The 22,783-nt window shown below is 41.5% G+C and overlaps 1 protein-coding gene across 1 annotated transcript; it reads left to right on the forward strand.

The window, feature by feature from the left end:
• Positions 1–295: 295 nt before the first annotated feature.
• pou1f1 (POU class 1 homeobox 1) lies at positions 296–22,128 on the forward strand. The gene is made up of 6 exons (XM_078232036.1): positions 296–374; positions 2,906–3,064; positions 7,767–8,012; positions 14,376–14,540; positions 18,476–18,536; positions 21,596–22,128. The coding sequence occupies exons 1-6, from the start codon at positions 308–310 to the stop codon at positions 21,807–21,809; spliced, it is 912 nt and encodes a 303-aa protein (XP_078088162.1). The 5' UTR covers positions 296–307; the 3' UTR covers positions 21,810–22,128.
• Positions 22,129–22,783: the final 655 nt, after the last annotated feature.

Raw genomic sequence — 22,783 nt, forward strand, 5'->3', positions numbered from 1 at the left:
AGTAATATCCCTGGGAAAGGCCATTCAAATGAAGGAAGGGGTGAAGTTGCCTTATAAATACCAACACGCGACATGGGTGTGCAGCACGCCTCCTGCCCTTGTACCTGTTTCTGTAGATGTTCTGCTGGCCACCAGTCTAATCATCTATCTGGTCTCAACAAATGTGAAGGAAGGTAAAAAGTGAAAGCTCAGCTGCAAGATTTGTTTTAAACTAAATTAGTATTTTAAATAAATGAATAATAAGCATTTTAAAATGTTGATTACTTTACAGCTTTTTAATTGAGAGATCTCTTCTCTGCTTCTAATAATGCACCATCCAAACGTTGCCGAATGTCTTTCAGTCTCCAACCAGGGAACCAGTGTGGTATCAACAGGTAACCCGACAACCGTCAGTAATCAGCGTTCTTCTTTAATACAGGCAATTACTGTTTCCGTTACATTTAAAAGAAAATAACCTCAGCTACAAAGAGAATACACATTCTAGTATATTGACAGACTCCCAGAGTGAGGAAGGCCTCACAAGCTAAGAGTGACCCGGGTCTAAAGATCTGCACTGTTCCCAAATATATATATATATGTGTGTGTGTGTGCGTGTGTGTGTGTGAAAGCGGTCCTCAGATTTTCCGAATCGCAGGAATGAGAGCTCCTACCTGAGCAAGATTTATCAAAATAGCACAACCTGCATTCACGTAGCGTCTTAAACATGCAAACGCCTCACCGCACTTGACAGGGCATCAGAGGCACTAAGCCAAAGAAAAGGAGAGGCAACCCAAGGTTTAGGCAAAAAATGCGTTTTAAGGAGGTCGGGGGGCGGGGGAGGCGGGTGGTGGTGAGGCTTAGCTTCTAAAGGCACAGTCATCAATGGAGTGAAATGTGAGGCAGAGGAAGGGTACATAAAGATAGTTTCAGTAATACAGCAGACACGGATGGGCGAGGTCATGAAGTGACAAGAGCAAGCACTTTCTTCAGATATGTGTAGCTGGCTACACATCTTTGGATGCATGGCAGAAAACATCAAGCTTATTAAATATGGGGCAAGTTATTTAACCTCCGGTTAAATTCCATATGAAGGCGGCAGCGTTTTTGGTGTTTTATACAGTTCTGACTAAACTCCAAGTCCTTGTTAAAAACAATGTAAAATGAAATTTCCTTTGTCAAGTGCACTGTGTAATTAATTTCATTAGCTATGTTGTTCTTTGCGAAATATATATTGTAAAATTAGATCATTAGAGCTGTTTCACTTCTGTCTGTGAATAAATAGTTGGTTGAAAAATGGTATTGACATTGCAAGCCTGTCTCTGCTACAGGTATTAACATTGCAAACCTGTCTCTGCTACAGGTATTAACATTGCAAGCCTGTCTCTGCTACAGGTATTAACATTGCAAACCTGTCTCTGCTACAGGTATTAACATTGCAAGCCTATCTTTATTAATTGATTACCACTTTGTTACCTAAAGTGAACGTGAAAATCTTCACCTGTTAAATTTGATTATAATCACAATTAATTTTACAGATTTTATTTTGATTTGATTTGATTTATTATTGTCACATGTATTGATATATAGTGAAAAGTGTTTTTTGTGCGCTATACAGACAGAGCATACCGTTCATAGAGAAAGAAAAGAGAAGGTGCAGAATGTAGTGTTACAGTCATAGCTAGGGTGTAGAAAACAATCAACTTAGTATGAGGTAGGTCCATTCAAAAGTCTGATGGCAGCAGGGAAGAAGCTGTTCTTGAGTCGGTTGGTACGTGACCTCAGACTTTGTATCTTTTTCCTGATGGAAGAAGATGGAAGAGAGTATGTTCGGGGCGCGTGGGGTCCTTGATTATACTGGCTGCTTTTTCCGATGCAGCAGAAAGTGTAGATAGAGCCAATGAGTAGAGGTTGATTTGACTGATGGATGGGGCTTCGTTCACGACCCTTTGTAGTTTCTAGCAGTCATGGGCAGAGCAGGAGCCATACCAAGCAGTGATACAACCAAAGAGAATGCTTTTAATGGTGCATCTGTAGAGGTTGATGAGAGTTGTAGCGGACATGCCGAATTTCCTTAGCCTTCTGAGAAAGTAGAGGCGTTGGTGATCTTGTACGTTTGTGGTAGGTTTGGTTTATTTCAAAGGCAGTAAGTACATAAAATCAAATTACAGTGGTTTAATTTAAGTTACTGGTAACAGATACAGGTAGAGCAACATTGGATGAGAAAGAACTGTTTACTGTCAGTAAGAATCATGCTGCAAGTTAAAAAGCAAACGTTCCAAAATCCTAATATATAACATTTTGAATACATCTCCACCATTTCGACATTTTTCTTTTTATGCAACTTTAATGTGGCAATTTTTACAAATTCTTACAAAAAAGTATTTTCTTCCCAAAATTGTTAGTTATCTTTTTTAAAAAGAGTTCTGCAGTTTAGAATATTTTTCGCTTTATAAAGTTAAAATAGAAAATGCGCAGCCATTTTAATAGATAAATTGTAAAATGCCACAATGTGTTCTTAATTTTAATTTATTTTTCCCCAGGGGAATGTTATCACAAATACTTTGCTGCTTTAGTCACAATTATTCATCTGGAATTATATAGACGTAACGCTTTCATTCTTGGTAAAGTTTTACTCACTGATCCGTCATAGATTCTCCCATTTTGTAACAACAGTTTAACAGAATCTTCACATATAGGACTAAGAATTACTACCGACCAAGTTACTGTACAAAAGGCAATGTGCTCAAATCGGATTGCCATTTCTATTCTTTTAATGCAGAAACAAAATTGAATAATGGAACTGAGATTATATGAAAAGATTATGCACAATGACAGTGGTTAGCAATTTATTGTCATATGTTTATTTGTAAGTATTAATGCATCAACTAATCAAGTGTAACCTATTTTATGTAATTTCTCTTACTAGTCCCATCAGTTTTACCTTCGATCCAACCATTGTCGACACCCAAATGTTCCTTTATGCACCTGTCTTCAGGGGCTCTGGCCAACACCCCCGCACGACTCCACTACTCAATGCCATCTTGCCATTATGGGAGCCAACAATCCGCTTACGGGGTGATGGCAGGTGAGGCAAGCACACTTTCGCTTAGTATTTGTTACGATCACAATTCCTTCTGTATTTCAATTTCTGAATAATATGTGAAAGAAAAGATTACCCAGGAGCTGATGAATTGTCCATGACACTGGTGAAGAAACAGTAGGAAAAGTAAGACCGTCATTCTCCATGGAAACACTCTCCATACTGTCATTTATATAATATATACAGTCAGACGCTGTGGGGATACTCTATAACATTTTCAGGAAGCATTGCTGACCCTCAACATAAAGCAATATCTTACAGCATATGTTTGACGCATATTTTTGCCTCACTCTAAAATGTCGTGTCATAAGTGATAACCCTCCTTAATCATAGCACAATTGGCCCAAGTGGTTTAGGTTGAATCAGCAAGAAGTTTTGTTTATTGACGAATTTGAGTACCCACCAGTCCCAAGTTGCCTAAATGTACTTTCTTGGTCCTTCATCACTTTGAATGGCCTGAGGTCGGAGTGCTCAGGCAATGCAGCAAGGTACTGGAAGCAGTGTTGAGGAAGAGTGGGGAACCACTTCCACAAATGCAGGGAACCCACACTGCAGCCTCTTGAAATCATAACCTGGAAAGTACAATGATCAGACAAGGTGAGAGAACCACTTTTGCAATTATAGAATCATACAGCGCAGAAGATGTCCTTTGGCCCATCGAGTCTGCAGCGACACATTAAAAACACCTGAACTCCCATCTAATCCCATCTGCCAGCACTTGGCCCATAGCCCTGAATGTTATGACGTACCAAGTGCTCATCCATTTTTAAAGGATGTGAGGCAACCCTCCTCTACCACTCTCCCAGGCTGTACTTTCCAGACCATCACTACCCCCTGAATAAAAAGGTTTTTCCTCACATCCCCCTAAGCCTCCTGGTCCCTTTATAGCTGGAGATCGAGTTTTGATGGCTATTTCTCAGTCACATTGTGTAATCCATTCTGGTTCTCTTACCAGCTGGCTGTCCTCAGCTAGATTCGGAGTTGTACACAAGGATGTTACAAATTATATCGCACCTCAGTGCACCAATATTAAGGAAGTGGTATATTTACTTGCTGCAGATCAGTTGTGTGGACAATATCTTCAGTAGTTTGGTTTGAACGTAAGAACTATTAGTATAGCCCAGTTTTGAAAATAGTGATATTGTATTTTACTTTAATGTATGTTATACGGGAACATCAAAGTTTGTACATTTCACACACAGTAATCCTGTTAACAGATATTTCATTGACATTAGTATTGACCTTAGTGTCCTGGAATACATAGGTTAGAGGGATTAGTGGGTAAATATGTAAGGATATGGGGATAGGGCCTGGGTGGGATTGTGGTTGGTGCAGACTCGATGGGCCGAATGGCCTCTTTCTGTGCTGTAGGGTTTCTAAGATTTCTAAGATTATTGATGATCCAGAGTAGCTTATTTATTTATGTATTTATTTATTCAAGGAATACAGATTTTGCTGGCAAGGCCAGTTATCTGTTACCCAACGCTAATTGCCTTTGGGAAGGTGGAGAGCCACTGCAGTCTGTATAACGTATGGACTGTTGGAGTGTGATTAAGCAGGCTGCTTGACCCAGGGACAATGAAAGAATGGCAAAATATTTCCAAGAGGATGTGTGACTTGGAGGGAACTTGCAGTTAATTGTGTTTCCAAGCACTTGCTGCCCTTGTTCTTCTAGGTGGTAGAAGTAATGGGTTTGGAAGGTGCTGTCAAACGAGGCTTGGTGAGCTGCTGCAGTGCATCTTGTAGATGTTGCACACTACAGCCTCAGTGCACCATTAGTGGAGGGACTGGTCGTTTAGATTCGTGGATGGAGTGCTGATAAAGTACTTTTCCTTGAAGGGTGTTAAACTTCTCGAGTGTTGTTGGAGCTGCACTCATCTAGGCAAGTGGAGAGTATTCTATTACACTCCAGACCTGTCCCTTGCATATGGTGGAAAGGCATTGGGGAATCACTTTGTGAGCTAATCCCCACAGAATGCCCAGTCTCTGACCTGTAGCCACAGTATTTGTGTGACTGGTGCAGTTAAATTCATGTTCAGCGGTGACCCCCAGAATATTGCTGATGGGAAATTCAACAATGGTAATGCTGTTACTGAATCTTGCCCAAATCTTGCTGCATGCGACCATGGGCTGCTTCAGCAACAGATGAGTTGCAAATGAACCATGCACTGTACGATCCTTAATGAATATCCTGGTCTGGCCTGATGTTGAGGTAAAGTCATTAATGAAGCAGCTGAAAATGGCTGTGCCGAGGATAGTACCCTGAGGAGCTGAGATGATTGGCTCCAACAATCATTATCACCCACCATTGCGCTAGATATGATTCCAGCCAGTGAAAAGTTGCCCCCAGTTCCCATTGCCTTCAATTTCACTGGGGCTCTTTGATGCCTGACTCAAATCAGATGCTACTTCATGTCTAGGGAAGACACTCCTCAACTCACGTCTGGAATTCAGCTCTTTGGTCCATGTTGAGGCCAAGGCTGCAATAAGTTCTGATGCTGAGCGGTCCTGTCAAAACCCAAACTGAACATAAGTGAAGTTGTTGATGGGTGAATGTCAATTGATGGCATTGATGACAACACATTCTGTCAGCTTGCTGATGATTGAGAGTGGACTGATGGGCAGTAATTGCTCAGATTGAATTAGTTTGAGTTTTATGGATAGGAGGAATCCAGGCAATATTCCATATTGTTGTGCCCATGCCAATGTGGTAGCTATACTGGAACAGCTTGGCCAGGGGTGCAGATAAATCTGGAATACAAGTCTTCAGCATTATATCTGGGATGTTGCTGAAGTCCATAACATCTGCCATCTCCAGTGGGCCTCATGGGTGAATTAAATTGGCTGAAGACTAAGGAGCACCCGAAAGGAGTCTGGTGATCCATTCAACACCATCCAGTCGCAGATACTAATAACTAGGATTGCTCTGTTGAATTAAGTAACACCCACATCACTGACTTTCTTTTCACTTATGGGATGTGGGCATCACTGACAGAGTTGGCTTTCAGTGCCCATCCCCCTACTTGCCCCATGAGAAGATTGTGGTGAGGCCCACCAGCACTTCTGGAGTTGCTGTGTTGTGTTAGGTGTAGGTACACCCATACTGCTTTAGGGAAGTTGTTCCAGCATTTTGACCCATCTTGCTACAAATACAATGTCAGAAGACACTGATAATTACTTCTCCATGTCTATACATGGCGGAGAATGGAAGCTAATTAAACAAATAGACCAGGATAACACTATATAGTGATCTTCTGTTAAAAAAATTCTTAACGTTTATATTCTCATTTGAATTAACATGTTAAGTTATCTTATTAAAACATTAAAGCATTGAATATTCTTTACTTTGTGAGTGGAGTCCAGGCCACACTTTCACATTCAGGGGAGGCAACGACCCAGTGGTATTATCACTAGACTATTAATCCAGAAACTCAGCTAATAGGCAGCACGGTGTCACAGTGGTTAGCACTGCTGCCTCACAGCACCAGGGTCCCGGGTTCAATGCCAACCTTGGGTCACTCTCTGTGTGGAGTTTGCACTTTCTCCTGTGTCTGCGAGGGTTTCCTCCAGGTGGTCCAGTTTCCTCCCACACTCCAAAGATGCGGGTTAGGTCGATTGGCCATGCTAAATTGATCCTAGTGTCAGGGGGATTAGCAGGGTAAATGTGTGGGATTACGGGAATAGGGCCTGAGTGGGATTGTGATCGGTGCGGGCTCGATGGGCCAAATAACCTCCTTCTGCAGTGTAGGGATTCTACGATTCTATGAATGTTCTGGGAACCTGGGATCGAATCCTGCCATTGCAGATGGTGGAATTTGAATTCAATAACAAATATCTGGAATTAAGAATCTACTGATGACAATTGAATGATTGTCAGAAAAACCCATCTTGTTCACTAATATCCTTTAGGGAAGGAAATCGTCTGGCCTAAATGTGACTCCAGAGCCACAGCAATGTGGTTGACTCTCAACTGCCCCTCAGGCAACTAGGGATGGGCAATAAATGCTGGCCAGCCAGCAACGCACATGTCCCATGAATGAAAAAAAATGTAACTGCAGTTTTTTTCCACGGAGTATCTGATGTTCCACAAAATTTGGAAGTGAGATGAAATTTATACGTGTTTTTTCTTGAATTCCAAGACTCCCATCCAAATGAATAAATCTCCAAACTGTACACATCTTCAGGGATCCTAAAACACATACTCCATGGAAAACATGCAGCTGTTTATAGATAAAGTGACCATGTGTATGCCCTGAATCACAGCACTATCCGTGTGAATCATATACATTTACAGGTCCGCACATGCATTACCTTGTTTCCATTAACCACGGGTGGCACGGTGGCACAGTGGTTCGCATTGCTGCCTCACAGCTCCAGGGACCTAGGTTCGATTCCCGGCTTGGCTCACTGTCTGTGCGGAATTTACACATTCTTCCCGTGTCTGCGTGGGTTTCCTCCCACACTCCAAAGATGTGCGGGTTAGGTTGATTGGCCATGCAAAATTGCCCCAGGATGTGTAGGTTAGAGGGATTAGCAGGGTAAAGATGTGGGGTGACAGGGATAGGGCCTGGGTGGGATTGTTGTCGATGCAGACTCATTGGGCCGAATGGCCTTCTTCTGCACTGTAACGATTCTATGATTGTATGAAACCGTATGCCTTTAACAGTCTTACCCTCTCTATGCACAGATGGACTTGCCCCATGTCTGTACAAACTGCCTGACCACACACTGAGCACCTCCTCATGTACCCTGGGACATGGATTTGCCCCGATTCATCAGTCCGTCCTAAGCGAAGAATCCATTGTCATCGACTTCAAACAGGAGTTCCGAAAAAAGAATAAACCTCTCGAGGAGCCAGTTGGTATGGATTCTCCAGAAATCAAAGAGCTGGAAATGTTTGCAAATCAATTTAAAGTAAGAAGAATAAAGTTAGGTAAATGATGGAGCTATTTTCTTTCATTCTGTGACACATTGCTAAACATCTGTGGTGCACTTAATAACAATGGGAATATGAAGGATTCGAAATACATTCCAGAAAGTACCAGAAACATGTTGGATATAATTCTGGGTTCGGTATGATCAAATCCTCTATGGAAATTTATGTTTTGTGGGCTTACTAGGGGAGAACAGTATTGGGGAATATATGGTAACAAACATAACTGAATTGTAAAACAAGTTTTAAAAAAATTACTCCATCCTTAAAGTTACAAAGCCAATGCTCAGAATGGACCGGGCAAACGCAAATCCATTCCTTGCTCCTTGTGATCGGTGCGAAAACCAAATTCAAAATCCAACTGAATCCAATTCAAGGTCCTTTCGGGAGAGATAAACAAGATGCAAACTGACAAGATGAGGCATTGCACCCCGTCTTAGGCTTAATCTGACGCTTGATCTTAGCCAAATTGTAAAACAATTGAAATAAAAATTGTAAAACAAGTTAGGGTGGAATCCACAATAATTTCACAGATCCTTATATTTGCACGGGCATTTCCCGCCATTTCAAACCTTATAGGACTAAGCACCTCCAAAGCAAGGCTGCTGGGCACATGTAATTTGGGGAAATTACCAACAGGCAAAGATTAATTTAGTATCTAAATAAATGCTACAGCAACATTACCTCTTAATTTTTTATGCATGAAACAAGGAAGAACATGGGAGTGTCGCGGGGGAGGCATAACATTGTGTGAATCTAAGAATTCTGCATTTGGACTTGACTCAACACAACAAATTGAGTAGAGTCAAGGTAGCTCTTAGTAGACACATCTATTTTAGTCATGTTTCTTCAATGTTGAAGTCAGGCGAACTCTGTCACGAAGAAGCCTTCAGTTAACTTGGTTTCCCCCCTCCCCTCCCTGCAGCTTTTTAAATAGTCGGCAGTTATATCTGTCTTGCGGAGAATTTAACATGTTTTTTGTTATTTGTTCATTCATTCTGCTGAATTTATGTTGTACCACCCCACAAAGCAATAATCTTTGGTTGTGGCAACCAAGGCAAAGTACTCTGGGCTTGATAGGGTAAAAGCAGGAAGGCTGTTTCCCCTGATTGGCAGAAGTCGGGTTGGGGGGTGGGTACTACAAAGTTAAAAGTTTATTTATTAGTCACAAGTAAGGCTTACATTAACACTGCAATGAAGTTACTGTGAAATTCCCCTAGTTGCCACACCCCAGCACCTGTTCGGGTCAATGCACCTAACCAGCACGTCTTTCAGAATGTGGGAGGAAACCGGAGCACCCGGAGGAAACCCACGCAGACACGTGGGGAACGTGCAAACTCCACACAGACAGTGACCCAAGCTGGGAATCGAACCCGGGTCTCTGGCGCTTTGAGGCAGCAGTGCTAACCAGGTGATGTAGTCTCAGAATAAGGGGCATGCCATTTAGGACTGAGATGAGAAGGAATTTTGTCGCTTTTGTGTGTGGCTTCATGAAAGCTCCCTCTTGCAATAAAGTCCATGGCCAGAATTTCACCAGCACGCCCGCCCCGGAGTCAGAACGGGTGAGGCTCACAGAACGGCATTCTCTGTTGGCCTTGGGCGGGATCTTACGAGCCTCGGGCAGGCGAGGCGGTAAAATTCAGGCGCATGAGTTGTGAGGAGAATGCAAAGATGTTCAAGGGGATTTGGAGAGGCAAAGCAAGTTGGGGAAAAATGGGAGATGAAATACAATGTGGAGAAATGTGAGGTTATCCGTTTTGGTAGGAAAAAAACAGGAATAGAGTACTACTTAAATACTCCACCAGAGGCTAGGAAATGTTGATCTTCAAAGGGATTTGGGTGTCCTTTTTCATGAGTCACTGAAAGTTAACATACAGATACAGCAAGCAATGAAGAAGATAAATGGTATGTCGGTCTTTATTACAAGAGGATTTGAGCATAGGAACAGGGATGTCTGGTTGCAATTGTATAGATCCTTGGTGAGACTGTGCCTGGATTGTTGCGTGTATTCTTGGTCTCCTTACCAAAGGAAAGATATACTTGCCATGGAGGGAGTGCAACAAAGGTTCACTAAATGAATTCCTGAGACAAAGGCATTGTACTGTGAGAAAAGATTAACTATGACAAAATCCTCACAATGTGGCCATCCATTCGGAAATTATAGATAACCTCACAATGTGAAAATGGGTTTTGGGTAAAACTGAAATAAATATTTTTGTCATTGCTAGGTTAAGGGATAAAAATGTGCATTTTAACCTTTCTAGTAATAACAGTTCATTCAACATCAGAATACAGAACATAAATGCACAAAAACAAAATAGAATAATCAGGTACCCCTGGTTTACAGTTGGGTGACAACATTATCCAACGATTTGAATCCAGCCCACAAGGACTCCTAGAGGACTCCTCATGCTGTAGGTTATAAGCATCCTGAACTAAATTAAATTAGATTAGTTTAGATAGCCTTCCCTGATAACCTGGCTCTTACGGTCACAGGAAGGGATAGAGTGTACAAACATATGAGTGCACTAGCAGATGAGACTAGAGGTTACAAAAGTAGTAAAATGACAGGACCAAAGGCTCTATATCTGAATGTATGTAGCTTTGGGAACAAAACAGATGGATTACATGGCTGCAGGATGACAAAGACTGGGACCTGATAATTCAAGGGTACATAACATTTAAGAAGGATAGAAAGCTAGGAAAAGGTGGAGGGGTAGTTCCGTTAATTAAGATAACATTGATACAATAGAGGGAGATGATGGCAGAGCAGGCTTTAGAGGCTGAATGGCCTCTTGTTATGACAAGCCCTTGAAGAGGTTCCACAAATGTTGTTGACCTGGATGAGACCCTTTTGATTTGTCACTGTCTCGTTGGATTACCCCCAAATTATTACAAAAGTGAGTGAGAAGGGCCCCATATCTTTATTCAACCCACCCTCTGCTGGTAGCAACATGAGTTAATCTAACAAGGTACCCTTTCCCTTGAATACCTTTTGAAGACCCAATAGTTATGTTTAAAGTGAACCAATTTAACCAAGCTTTCTTGAGTTATGATAGACGAAGTTTATTAACTACTAAAAAGGTAAGGAGAAATGGTAAAATACAGCCATCTACATTCATATGGATTAGAGATAAGAATGGAGCCCAATAATAAGTAAATATAAAATTAAAAATTATACGGAATAGTCCTTGACTTGTGAAGAGTAGATAAGAAGCATTGCGGCCATTATTGATTCCAATATAGTTGAGCTCTGCCGATGAATAGTTGATTGTTTGGTTCAGGTATTCTATGGTTTGGTAGAAATATTTCAGTCCTCTACCTAGCTGTAATCCTATTTTGCTTGCTGGCTGATTTCCACATTTAGAGAGAGAATTCTTTGATGTTCCTGCAACAGATGGTTATTTTTGCTGGGTCCTGATTTGGTTGCTGTATTACACACCTTCAGTGTGGAAAACTTCCAGCTGCATTTCCTCATAACACACACACACAGACCAATGGGCAGACATAGGCAGATGTGCTTTTAACCCCCTTTGTATATTTCAAGAGGAAACTGGAATACACTAGGCAATTACACCCAGGGTCCGTAAGTGGAGATTGTCTTCATCGGAGATGGTAATCAGTCTTTTGATGCTTTTAGAAGTACCTTGATTGGAAACACAGGAACAGGTTCCATTTTCCCATAGAGAAACACACTGCAGCCATTCCTGTAATTGGCTGACTGTACATTCTCAGCAATCTTCAGGGTTTGTGTCCATTTCAAAACATAATACTCAGGTTTTTTTAAAGTCCAATATTTACATGTATAATTCCATGATTTTTTTCTCTATCATCCCACTTCCTGCTCTTAATTTGTATGTTTGTGTGTTTATTCGTACGTCACACAATCCAAAACTGTCCACAACTTGGTGCAACTGGCAAAGTGGACAAAAGATGGAGGAGTGAATGTTATACCTCCCCAGCCACACTAATGTCTTTGAAGGTGGGGGTGTGGCGGAAGGTAAAGTAACATGGGTGTCCAGCTCACCGTCTTCCCACCAGCTCCCAACCAGTCCCCTATATTACAGGGGTTGGGACCGGGAGGGGCGTGGGGAAGGGGGTAAGACCTCAGGCAGCCCCCTGAGCCTGAGTTCCCTAAGTGGCCACTTAATAGCCACATAAGGGCCTCAATCTGCTCCTGCAGCCAGGGCTTAGAGTGGAAACTTTTGGGGATACAATAAAAAACAAATGAATTATTCATGAAACTACATGTGAACAAACAGGCTTCAGCAGTGGGAAAAAAAATCCAGATCTGCTGACATACATCCACATAATCCTGACATACATATAGGTTTCCATGTATTTATATTACAGTCTTACTCAGAATGTCATTTTATAGCCCTGATTTTGTTGATGTAACAGTTTTACAAATTTGTCCAACTACATGACCACTCCAAAACTGCAAACCAGTAAATAATATCAAAGAATATAATTTAATCTTGTTCACTCTATCGTAATGATTAATGATTGTGTAAATTGTACATAAAATCATTTGGTAACTGTTGCAGGAACACAGTATTTCATGTGAGCGATATTACACATTATAGTGCACATTTCTTTCAAAACATATATGAAAAGTGTACAATAATGAGAATTTACTATCAGTATCACAATATAAGAACATAAGAGTTAGGAGCAAGATTAGGCAATTCGGGCGGCACAATGGTCAGCACTGCTGCCTCATCGTGCCGGGGACCCAGGTTTGATTCCTGGTTTGGGTCACTGTCTGGACGGGGTTTGCACATTTCTCCCTGTGTCTGCGCGGGTTTCCTCCAGGTGCTCCGGTTTCCTCCCGCAGTCCAAAGGATGTGCTGGTTAGGTACATTGGCCGTGCTAAATTCTCTCTCAGTGTACCCGAACAGGTGCCAGAGTGTGGCGACTAGGGGATTTTCACAGTAACTTCATTGCAGTGTTAATGTAAGCCTACTTGTGACTAATAAACTTTTACTTTACAGTCCAAAGATGTGCGGGTTAGGTTGATTGGCCATGCTACAATTGCCCTTAGTGTCCTGGGATGTGTAGGTTAGTGGGTAAATATGTAGGGATATGGGGGTAGAGCCTGGGTGGGATTGTGGTCGGTGCAGACTCGATGGGCCGAATGGCCTCTTTCTGTGCTGTAGGGTTTCTAAGATTTCTAAGATTCTAAGATTTTCAGCCCCTTGAGACTGCTCCGCCATTCAATATGATCATGGCTGATCTCATCTCGGCCTCATCTCCACCTTCCTGCCCGTTCTCCATAACCTTTCACCCCTCTGCTAATTAAAAACCTATCTTTCTCCTCAAATTTGTTCAGTGTTCCAGCGTCCACTGCAGTCTGGGGTCGAGAATTTCACAAATTCCAGAACCTTTGCGTGAAGTGATTCCTCCTCATTACGGTTTTAAATCTGTCACCCCTTAGGTTCCTTTTACATGTAAAATAAATCTGTCATTATAAATGCAGAATTTTTATTCAAGCTAATGCACAAAATGTTAATTTCTGAAAGTTAACTGTGGGGTGGCATGGGGAGCATAAGGCTGCAGGTTTGCTGAGGGGACCAGCCCTGTCTGTTTCTATATTATGGACTGGGGAAGCCGGAAGGAAGGTGGCCAGCTTGGGTGCTTTGACAGCTTGGAGTAAAGGCGGGCAAGAGACGGGGAAACCTTATTTGAGGGTATTTCTTGTGCCCACCAAGGACACCCGCCCCATGATGGAGCCCCCTCAGCCTCTATAACATGATCCCCCATCCCCTCCCCGGAACCCCCTTCATTGTGGCCACAGAAATCTGCCCACCCAAAACTGCTCTATTCATCAGCGCTAATATTGTATTCCCAGTGTAATTAAAAGTTCATTCAATGTTATATATGTAAAAGCATTCCAATTATTTGATTGCATAGCCTCTAGTCTTATTGTAGCTAATCGTTCATATAACAAATAAAGGAAACTTTGCACTGCTCGCACATAGGTAAAAACTTGAACAGTATATACCAATCTCCGCTACCTTATCTGAACTATATTGAATGATAGTCATTTAGCTGAGAACTCAACAATTCAGATGTCGAACACACTTACTTATTTCTGATTGTTATATTTGTCTGCATATTTATAAATGAATGAGGTGACAATTTATACAAAACCTATAATATCCTTATCTACATAATAAGACAACCATGTCATTTGATTACCAAAATGGATATCTTGACTTAATTAGAAATTACCAGTTCCTGAACATTCACCAAACATCACAGTTCCAAGGGGAGTACAAAGATTTATTCTTCTTACATATGTTACACTTTTTAAAGGAAAAACTCTTTCAAACATTGTATCTTTTCTCTCGCTCATTACAGGTTATACCCAAACAAACGTAGGAGAGGCTCTTGCTGCAGTGCATGGCTCAGAATTTAGTCAAACAACTATCTGCCGTTTTGAAAATTTACAGCTCAGTTTTAAAAATGCTTGCAAGCTTAAGTCAATTCTTTCCAAATGGCTAGATGAAGCAGAACAAGCAGGAGGTATGTATTTGTCAAACCTTACCATCATTTATGCTCCATCCAACACTGACAAACAGGAGTATTCAATATATAGGTATTGGAAATTGAAATCTTCCATAAAACCTACCAAAAATTTCCATGAACTGATTTCAGAAAATCTTCTCACTTTATAACAGTTGTGGAACAACATCTTTTTAGGCTCAATGGTATTTCCAACATATGAAAATCATTTAATAATTATTCTTAGTCTCACACTGGATTTCATTTACTCTGTAGAATTTACAACACAGTAATAGAACTGTTGGCCCAACTCATCCCTGCATGTGTTTATGCTCAACAGGACTCTCCTTCCACCTTACTTCATCCAAGCCTATCATCTTGTCTCTCCCTAATGTATTTATCTAGCTTCCTCTTAAACCACTTATTCTCCTGTCCTATACTCCCATAATTGTAGCTAATGCCTTGAATGCAAAATGGAGGGGTAGCAAAATATCACATTTTCACTCAAATTAGCAACATTACCAGATTGTTTTTCCTTGAAGCCTTCATCTCAACCTTTATGGGCAGCACAGCAGTTAGCACTGCTGCCTCACAGCTCCAGGGACCCGAAGTCAATTCTAGCCTTGGGTGACTGTGTGGAGTTTGCACGTTCTCCCCATGTCTGCGTGGGTTTCCTCCGGGTTCTCCAATTTCCTCCCACAGTCCAAAGATGTGCGGGTTAGGTGGATTGGTCATGCTAAATTGCCCCTTAGTGTCCCAAGATATGTAGGTTAGATGGGATTGGCCATGGTAAATGTGTGGAATTACAGACATAGTGGGGGAGAGGTAAGATTCTCTGTCAGAGAATCGGTGCAGATTCAATGGGCCAAATGGCCTCTTCTGCATTGTAGGGATTCTATAAGATGAGACTACAATCAGCTGACCAAAGCTGATGTGTATTATTAGAGCTACCCCCCTGCCCCTCCTTTTCCATTTGCCTATTTTTCCCAAAGCTCAACGAGCTGGAATATTTAGTTCCCAACCTTGTCACCCTGCAACTACATTTCAGCAATGACCATTACATCAAACTCATTCATTTCCATTTGTGCCAGTAATTCATCTTGCCACAGAATCTAAATTTGCAAGGCTAGATATTGAAGCCACACTGCTAACTGATGTGGAAGAGTTGGAAAAATATACATAAAATGGTGCATTTGTTATTTTGCATTGGAGGAGAGGAAGATTATGGTTTATGCCCATTAGTTATTCAGAGTAATATATTTAGCATTTAGCCTATGATGAAGCTGGAACAGGCCGTTGAAGTTTTTTATCTTGCACTCATCAGGGCAGATGCAAGAAGGCCAAATTTCAAAAGGAGTGCAAATTATGTATTTATTTGGAGCAGAGTGCTGATTGGTTTGCAAGTCAATTCTAATTGGTCAAATATTTTCACGGAAGATGCAGAAATGGGTTGAATTGTTGATATTCATGATCGAGTAAGCATTCATGCAAGATGAGATTAAACAGATTGGTTATAGGATTATTAATCTATCTCCTATGCTGTGCTTGGTATGAAGTGTGCAAATTTATTTTATTTTTTGATCTGATCCATTTGTTCATTCTCCAAGGCAACACTTCAGCCAGAATCAACTTTCCAACCAATCAGCACCCTGTATTCATGCAGTGTAAATTGTTGCTCCCTTTGGAATTTAGCTTTCTTGCATCTGTCCTGATGAGTGCAAAACAAAAAGCTTTGACAGCATGTCTCTTTTTCAGTAATATTCAAGTTCTGTACCACCAGTTGACTACTTATATTAATATTCCTCCTTGCACAAAAATTATTCCTTCCTATATCCCAAAAATCTTGAAAAAAAAACTGTGTTAACTGGTAGTGAATTCTAATGAAATAACCCCACATTGCTCTAGCCAGAAGATTAACATAGGATCAGAAGTAAGCCATTCGTCCCATATATACTGTTCCAATATCCAACTAGTTCACAGCCAATTTGAATCTTCCTCCTTAACCCTGAATTCTTTGTCCAATCTCAGTTTTGAAGTTTTCCATTGACCTAGTTTCAAACGATTTTTGAGAAAAATGTTCCATTTGTGAGAAGAAGTGTTTTGTGTTTTTGCCTTCTGAATATCCAGCTCCAATATTAAGGCTATGCCACCATGTTCTAGACATCCGCACCAGAGGAAATAGTCTCTATCTGCCTCATCAAATCCTTTAATTGTCTTAAACACGTCAACTAGATCACCTCTTATTCTTCTATACTCAAGGAAATTCAAGCCTAGTTTATGCAACCTGTCTTAACTGAACCCTCTCAACCTGGTACAGTTCTGCTGAATTCATGATGCAGCCCTCCAATGCCAATATATCCTTCTGAAGATATGGTGCATGGACTGACCACAGTGGTTTAAATAGGGCCTAGCCAGAGATTTATCTATGAAAATATTCATGGTAATTAAAAAGAAAATCAAATGTATAATAAAAAAGATTGGCTATGCACTCTTGGAATTTAGCTTCCTTATAGCAAAATAGATCACTTACTCAGGTGAATTATTAATGAAAACAAAGTGCTGGAAGAACTCAGCAGATCTGACAATGGTGGCACAGTGGTTAGCACAGTGTCAGGGATGTGGGTTCAATTCCTAGCTTGGGTCAACCATATGTGTGGAGTCTGCACATTCTCCCCATGTCTGCGTGGGTTTCCTCCAGGTGTTCCAGTTTCCTCCCACAGTCCGAAAGATCTGCTGGTTAGGTGCATTGGCCAGGCTAAATTCTCCTTCAGTGTACCCAAACGGGTGCTGGGGTGTGGCAACAAGGTGATTTTACACAGTAACTTCATTGCAGTGTTAATGTAAACCTAATTGTGACACTAATAAAATAAACTTAAAACATGTGGAGCAAAAAGTAGCATTAACATTTTGTGCTCAATATGACTCTTCTTCAGAGCTTAAGAAGCTTCTCTTCTCTTCAGTTCTGAAGAACAGTCATTTTGAACTCCAAACATTAACTATGGGTCCTATTTTACCATTTTAATTCTAAGTGCTGGGCGGACTTGAAACTGGGAGTGTTTCAGATCCGACTTTTACACCCATTCTCAGGCGTCCCCATACGCACTCAGCCTGCAAAAATATCAGCAATTCTGAATCGTGCTGCACAAGCCTGTGGGCGGGGTTTAACACACCCGAAATCCTGCAGCTCTGATCGGCGCCTCCAACTGTGCATGCGCAGAAAAGAAAATGATAGAGAATGCAGCTCCCCTGTCACATTGCTCCCGATCCCCACAGATATTGCCCCACCCCCACAACATTACTGATCCCCTTATCCCCCTACCCCCTCCACCACCCAGACCGATCGTGGACCCCTCCCCCCTTACGATCTCAAGCAGAGTGGCAGTGGACCCCCTATCCTCTCTCCCCCCACCCCCCCAATCTCAAACAGAGAGCCATCAGATGCTCAGCACTTACCACTTCACTAACTGGAGCACCCAAATCAGACTTTTGTCGAGCATGTCTGTTTTGCGCCGAATCTGGATGGGTGAATGCAGTGGTAAATGGGGAAGTGCCGGTAAGGTTGGGCGTGCAGCCCATTAAGTCAATTTAAATGCATGCAAATACATTTAAATGGCTGTCGTGCCCGTTTCGGGCCTGGTCCCGATCGCAGCCATTTTTGGGCCTTGGTAAAGGGGGATCCAGCATGGAGGCAGGTGCGGATTGCACGACTCGCCTCACACCCGACTTTACCAAGTTTTCACGCCTCTTTCCACAGATGTTGCCAGACCTGCTACATTTTTCCAGCACTTTCTGTTTCTATTTCGTATTTCCAACACGCGCAGTATTTTGTATTTTACGTCAGGAGAACTATTGCTAATACTTTAAAAGGAGAAAACTAACTGAAGAACTGGAAACAAATGCACCAGTTCACACATGCGCATGTGAATGGTAATGAGTAACTGCACATTTACTTGCAGCTTTAAATAATGAAAGAGCTGGAACGAATGATAGAAAAAGGAAGCGACGAACTACAATCAGGTGAGTATGACAGCAATACCTTTACACATGGAAGGGAAATGTTCCATGTAGCGAAAATGGATTGGTCTCATGGCACAATTGTTAGCATCATCAGCCTCTTTGTACTATTTGGAACTCTTGCTGTAACAAGTCAACAATAATTTTTTAGACTTTACATATGGGACATGCAGATAAATTTATGCAAAATAAATATTTTTTTGCTATTTGTGAGATAATTTCAAGCTTCCTATGAAGTCCAACATCTGGCAAAATAAATTTATATACAGTAAAAATGGGTACAGTATTGCATAGAATTAATTGAAGTTGAGTATTTGACATTAATTTTCCATGCAAATCTAAAACTGACTGGAAATGAAACACTGAGGGAGCGATCTTACCTTTTGGCCCCAGCAGTGGATGGATAGGATGAGCCGGTAAGATCGCGAGAAAGCCGAAAGATTGGGTTCACGGCCTATTTTCTATCTCTCGCAATCTTATCAGTACTAGATATCTGGCGAGGTCAACCTTTCACCCAAAACTGATTGTAATATTTAAATTCTATGTAAGAAAATTTAAATATTTCAAGTGAGCCTGGGATGCCCAAATCCAAAGATGTGCAGGTCAGGTGGATTGGCCATGGTAACTGTGCAGGGTTATAGGTATAGGATGGGGTGTAGGCCTGGGAAAGGTGCCCTTTCAGTGAGACAATGCAGACTTGATGGGCCAAATGGCCGCCTCCTACACTGTAGTGGTTCTATACTATGAAATATAGATTACTGATTAGGGACAGTCAGCATGGCTTTGTGAGTGGAAAATCATGTCTCACAAATTTGATTTGAGTTTTTTGAAGGGGTAACCAAGAAGGTGGATGAGGGCAGTGCAGTTGATGTCTACATGGACTTTAGCAAGGCCTTTGACAAGGTACCACACGGTAGTTTGTTGCACAAGGTTAAATCTCACGGGATGCAGGGTGAGGTATCTAAATGGATATAAAATTGGCTTCTTGACATAATAAGAAGTTTAACAACACCAGGTTAAAGTCCAACAGGTTTATTTGGTAGCAAAAGCCACACAAGCTTTCGAGGCTCTGAGCCCCTTCTTCAGGTGAGTGGGAATTCTGTTCACAAACAGAACTTATAAGACACAGACTCAATTTACATGAATAATGGTTGGAATGCGAATACTTACAACTAATCCAGTCTTTAAGAAACAAAACAATGGGAGTGGAGAGAGCATCAAGACAGGCTAAAAAGATGTGTATTGTCTCCAGACAAGACAGCCAGTGAAACTCTGCAGGTCCACGCAACTGTGGGAGTTACAAATAGTGTGACATAAATTCTGATTCTAGGATCGCATGATAAAGACTCAGGAGGAAAAAAGCAGAAATATTTATGTGAAATAGTGTGACATAAACCCAATATCCCGGTTGAGGCCGTCCTTGTGTGTGCGGAACCTGGCTATCAGTTTCTGCTCCGCGACTCTGCGCTGTCGTGTGTCGCGAAGGCCGCCTTGGAGAACGCTTACCCGAATATCAGAGACAATACACATCTTTTTAGCCTGTCTTGATGCTCTCTCCACTCCCATTGTTTTGTTTCTTAAAGACTGGATTAGTTGTAAGTATTCGCATTCCAACCATTATTCATGTAAATTGAGTCTGTGTCTTATAAGTTCTGTTTGTGAACAGAATTCCCACTCACCTGAAGAAGGGGCTCAGAGCCTCGAAAGCTTGTGTGGCTTTTGCTACCAAATAAACCTGTTGGACTTTAACCTGGTGTTGTTAAACTTCTTACTGTGTTTACCCCAGTCCAACGCCGGCATCTCCACATCATTCTTGACATAAGCCAGAGGGTGGTTGTAGAGAGTTGTTTTTCAAACTGGAGGCCTGTGACCAGCGGTGTGCCTCGGGGATCAGTGCTGGGTCCACTGTTATTTGTCATTTATATTAATAATTTGGATGAGAATACAGGAGGCATGGTTAGTAAGTTTACAGATGACACTAAGATTGGTGGCATAGTGGACAGTGAAGAAAGTTATCTCCAATTGCAACAGGATCTTGATCAATTGGGCCAGTGGGCTGACTAATGGCAGATGGAGTTTAATTTAGACAAATTCGAGGTAATGCATTTTGGTAGATTGAACCAGGACAGGACTTACTCAGTTAATGGTAGGGCGTTGGGGAGAGTTACAGAACAAAGAGATCTAGGGGTACATGTTCATAGCTCCTTGAAAGTGGAGTCACAGGTGGACAGAGTGGTGAAGAAGGCATTCGGCATGATTGGTTTCATCGGTCAGAACATTGAATACAAGAGTTGGAATGTCTTGTTGAAGTTGTACAAGACATTGGTAAGGCCACACTTGGAATACTGTGTGCAATTCTAGTCACCCTCTTATAGAAAGGATATTATTAAACTAGAAAGAGTGCAGAAAAGATTTACTAGGATGCTACCGGGACTTGATGGATTGAGTTTTAAGGAGAGGCTGGATAGACTGGGACTTTTTTCTCTGGAGCATAGGAGGCTGAGGGGTGATCTTATAGAGGTCTATAAAATAATGAGGGGCACAGATCAGCTAGATAGTCAATATCTTTTCCCAAAGATAGGGGAGTCTAAAACTAGAGGGCATAGGTTTAAGGTGAGAGGAGAGAGATACAAAAGTGTCCAGAGGGGCAATTTTTTCCACACAGAGGGTGGTGAGTGTCTGGAACAAACTGCCAGAGGTAGTAGTAGAGGCGGGTACAATTTTGTCTTTTAAAAAAAATTTCGATAGTTACATGGGTACGATGGGTATAGAGGGATATGGGCCAAATGCGGGCAATTGGGATTAGCTTAGAGGTTTAAACAAAAAAGGACGGCATGGACAAGTTGGGCCGAAGGGCCTGTTTCCATGTTGTAAATCTCTATGACTCTAAATACATAATTTTTTAAACATTTAATATACCACTGAAAAAAATTTTCATGCAAATTATCTTCTGCCTCAAAGGCAACACACAAGTAGAAATTAAAGGCAGACACTGGATTGATTTATTAAATAACACAAAGAACAGAAATGGAATTAATGCTGAATTTCTTTTGCACCATTAGCCTGCTGGCTAAAGAAGCTCTGGAGACACACTTTGGACACCAAAGCAAACCTTCCTCGCAGGAGATTATACAAATGGCAGATAATCTAAACCTGGAGAAAGAAGTCGTAAGAGTCTGGTTTTGTAACCGCCGGCAAAGAGAGAAACGAGTGAAGACCAATCTGCACCACAACTCATTTCAGTTTCCCTTCAAAGAACATCATGACTGCAGATAACTTTCTGTATATTTTCCAGTACTTTGGGTTAAAAGTTATAAATCAGAGTGCATTTATTAAACAAATATTGATGCAGTTTTGGTAAAAAAAAGATCTTTGCCTTCCTGCAAAAGGAATGAGGTCACAAGTATTTGATGATTTTCTGTAACTATTGCAAACTTTCAATTCCTCTCTGAAGTGCCTTGCCAATGTGCCATGTTTACGTGCGAGCCTCTATAGTGAGAGATGCTGATCCATTTCACTGGGATTGCTGCTGGGGTGTTTGGTGGTGCTTACTTTTATATTCGTTCATGGGGGGTGGGCTCTGCTGGCTGGGCCAACATTTATTGCCCGTCCTTGAGGGCATTTAAGAGTTAACCATATTGCCATGGGTCTGGAGTCACATGTAGGCCAGACCAGGTAAAACTGATAGATTTCCTTCCCTAAAGGACATTAGTGAACCAGATGTGTTTTTACGACAATCGACAATGGTTTCATGAGTATCATCTGGGCAGATTTCTTTATTGAATTCAAATTGCGCCATCTGCCATGGTGGGATTCGAACCCAGATCTTGTCCTGGGTCTCTGAATTACTAGTCCAGTGACAATATCATTGCCTCCCCTAGTAGACTCAATCCTGTCCTCAGCCAGCTTACACACACCAATAGTTTTGAGTGGAAGCCCTGGCCACTTGTAGCAGTTCTACTGCCATCATCACTTTATTGAGCAGGCTGGATATCAATCTAAAATCTTCTGATTTGTGCATCGCAGTTATTCACCAACCTTACTAACCAAGTCGGGCAACTTTTGGCCAAATTCTTTTTGCTATATTGGCAGTTTGTCGTTTTCACTCAAGGAAGTATAATCTTCATTGATACATTGCAGAATGCACAGCTGGACAAATATGAGTTCATTTTAAAACTCTACAATAAAACTCTTGAGTTCATCTTTGTTTTGAAACTATTTACTAAAATCATAAACCATATTCCTGAATT

This window comes from Mustelus asterias, chromosome 17 (genome assembly GCF_964213995.1).
Source record: "Mustelus asterias chromosome 17, sMusAst1.hap1.1, whole genome shotgun sequence".
In the NCBI taxonomy this organism is placed as follows: domain Eukaryota; kingdom Metazoa; phylum Chordata; class Chondrichthyes; order Carcharhiniformes; family Triakidae; genus Mustelus; species Mustelus asterias.

Bases quoted from the DNA above. Each gene is read 5' to 3' on its own strand.
- pou1f1 (XM_078232036.1), top strand. From the start codon at position 308: ATGCACCATCCAAACGTTGCCGAATGTCTTTCAGTCTCCAACCAGGGA. The intron at 14,541-18,475 runs GTATGTATTTGT...ATTTACTTGCAG, and splicing joins TGAAGCAGAACAAGCAGGAG to CTTTAAATAATGAAAGAGCT. The intron at 18,537-21,595 runs GTGAGTATGACA...TTGCACCATTAG, and splicing joins AAGCGACGAACTACAATCAG to CCTGCTGGCTAAAGAAGCTC.